We start from the raw sequence: 1774 nt of genomic DNA, 5'->3' as shown, positions 1-1774 counted from the left end.
TCAAAACCTTTCATCAAAGTTGTCCTAAAACCAAAACAATACCCAAGCTTAAATCAAAACGGCCAAATTTGAAATGGATTTTTGAGTTGCATTTCAATCTCTTCCCAACAGGGTGTGTTCCTCATTGTGACTAGGTCTTGATCAGCCTTTATCAAGAAGAAGAGCATGAATAGTACTTTCTGCCCAAGTGTGTCATTAAAGTTCACAGGGCCCGGGACAGTTTTTTACGAGCGAGCGTCCATATGCCCAGGAGTAGAGTAGCCTGTACCATAAAGGACCTAATCTGGACCCTCTATCATGGCCTGGGACAGCGCTCCTGGTTGAACCCTCCCTGACAACATCCCCAACATGGCCCTCCTCATCGCAGAACTGCACCAGGTTGCTAACAAATCTGTTCGTCTGGTGGGTCTGATCAGGCCTTGCGAGGAAACATAAGTCAGCTACGCCCAGCAGTGTGTCCTCTCTCCACAGCAGAGCAGTTCAGTTTGTAATTGAACAACCCAGAAAACATGAATTAACATATCTGAACCTTGCTCAGGTGGGCTTTTGATTTATGAGTACATATGAGTGTGGTTATCTTGTTGCTTTAAAAAGGCAAGTTGCTACTTACGATTTGTCAAATGTAAACTTACATTCTTATACTTGTGTAAACAATGATTCTGAAAATGAAATGAATGAAACTGCTACTCTGAAAACCATCAGTAAAACCCTGACACAGTCTTCCGGGTTGACCTGCCAGTTGATATCACAACTGAACAGCTCTTTTTCTTTCTTTGTTTGCTGATGAAGCCCTTGTATAAAGGATGGAGCGGATGAGAGCTTCTGGAGAAGCTGGCCTAGCACTGCAATAAAAACAAGAGCATTCTCCATTATTGAACTCTAGAGGTCGCTCTAATACCATTGTTGAGTGAAAATGGTGCTGGAAGGAAATAAAGTAGTTTTATTACTGTGTACTGTGTGTACGTCTCTCTGGAGTTTTAAGTGGTTTGTGTAATAAATGCACAGATCACTTAGAGCTATTTTTTCTTTTTCAATTTTAAGTTGCACATATTGTGTGCAGTAGCTGGAACAGACCATCCAGTCCACTCATGAAGCACAGATTGGGCTTGTATGTTTGAGATGATCCTTGTATGTGTTTGTTTACAGAAATCTCTACCAAGGTTATATTCTCACACAATGTCACTGTGTTCCTTTATGTCAGGGTTCTTCATATCTGGCCCTCAAGTTCCACTGTCCTATAGAGTTTAGCTTCAACCTGAATCAAATACCCCTTAAAAAGCCAATCCAGAGGTCTTTAGGGATTGCTAGAAAATGACAGGCTGGTGAGTTGGATCAGGGTTGCAGCTGAACTCTACTCGACAGTGGCCCTCAAGAGTCAAGAGTTCAAGAACACTGCTTGTGGTTTTTATGTTTGAAACATTTGTTTTCATTCTTTATTTGTTTCATTCGTTTTTAAATGTTTAAAAATGCCTGTCTGCCAAGTGCCAAGCTATTTAACAAATAAAGGTCCCCGCAAGAGACTTTAGCCTATTATTTATTTATTTTTTTAACTTAATGAACATGCTCTCTATAACCGAGGTCTTCAACCCTGCTCCTGGGACCCACTGTCCTGCAAAGTTTAACAACCCCAGTCAAACACACCTGAAGCAGATCTTCAGAATCACAGGCAGTACTTTTCAGTTATTATTAAAAGTTACTTACTTTGAACCTAATCAGGCAGTAAGGTTGACCAGGTCAAGTCCTCAGTTCACGGCATACTGTAATGAGCTCACTT

General features: G+C 41.1%; 1 protein-coding gene across 1 annotated transcript in view; it reads left to right on the top strand.

The window, feature by feature from the left end:
- Positions 1–1509, top strand: part of LOC107687531 (zinc finger MYM-type protein 2) — a 12331-nt gene extending 10822 nt beyond the window's left edge. Inside the window, exon 5 of the mRNA XM_016484905.1 lies at positions 112–1509. Coding sequence (XP_016340391.1) covers positions 112–134 — 23 coding nt within the window. The 3' untranslated portion in view covers positions 135–1509. The remainder of the gene's footprint in view (positions 1–111) is intronic.
- The last annotated feature ends 265 nt before the right edge of the window (positions 1510–1774 follow it).

This window comes from Sinocyclocheilus anshuiensis, unplaced genomic scaffold (genome assembly GCF_001515605.1).
Source record: "Sinocyclocheilus anshuiensis isolate Anshui unplaced genomic scaffold, SAMN03320099.WGS_v1.1 scaffold870, whole genome shotgun sequence".
Taxonomy (NCBI): Eukaryota; Metazoa; Chordata; class Actinopteri; order Cypriniformes; family Cyprinidae; genus Sinocyclocheilus; species Sinocyclocheilus anshuiensis.
The sequence above is the reverse complement of the archived record's forward strand: the minus strand, read 5'-3'. Positions and strand labels throughout refer to the sequence as shown.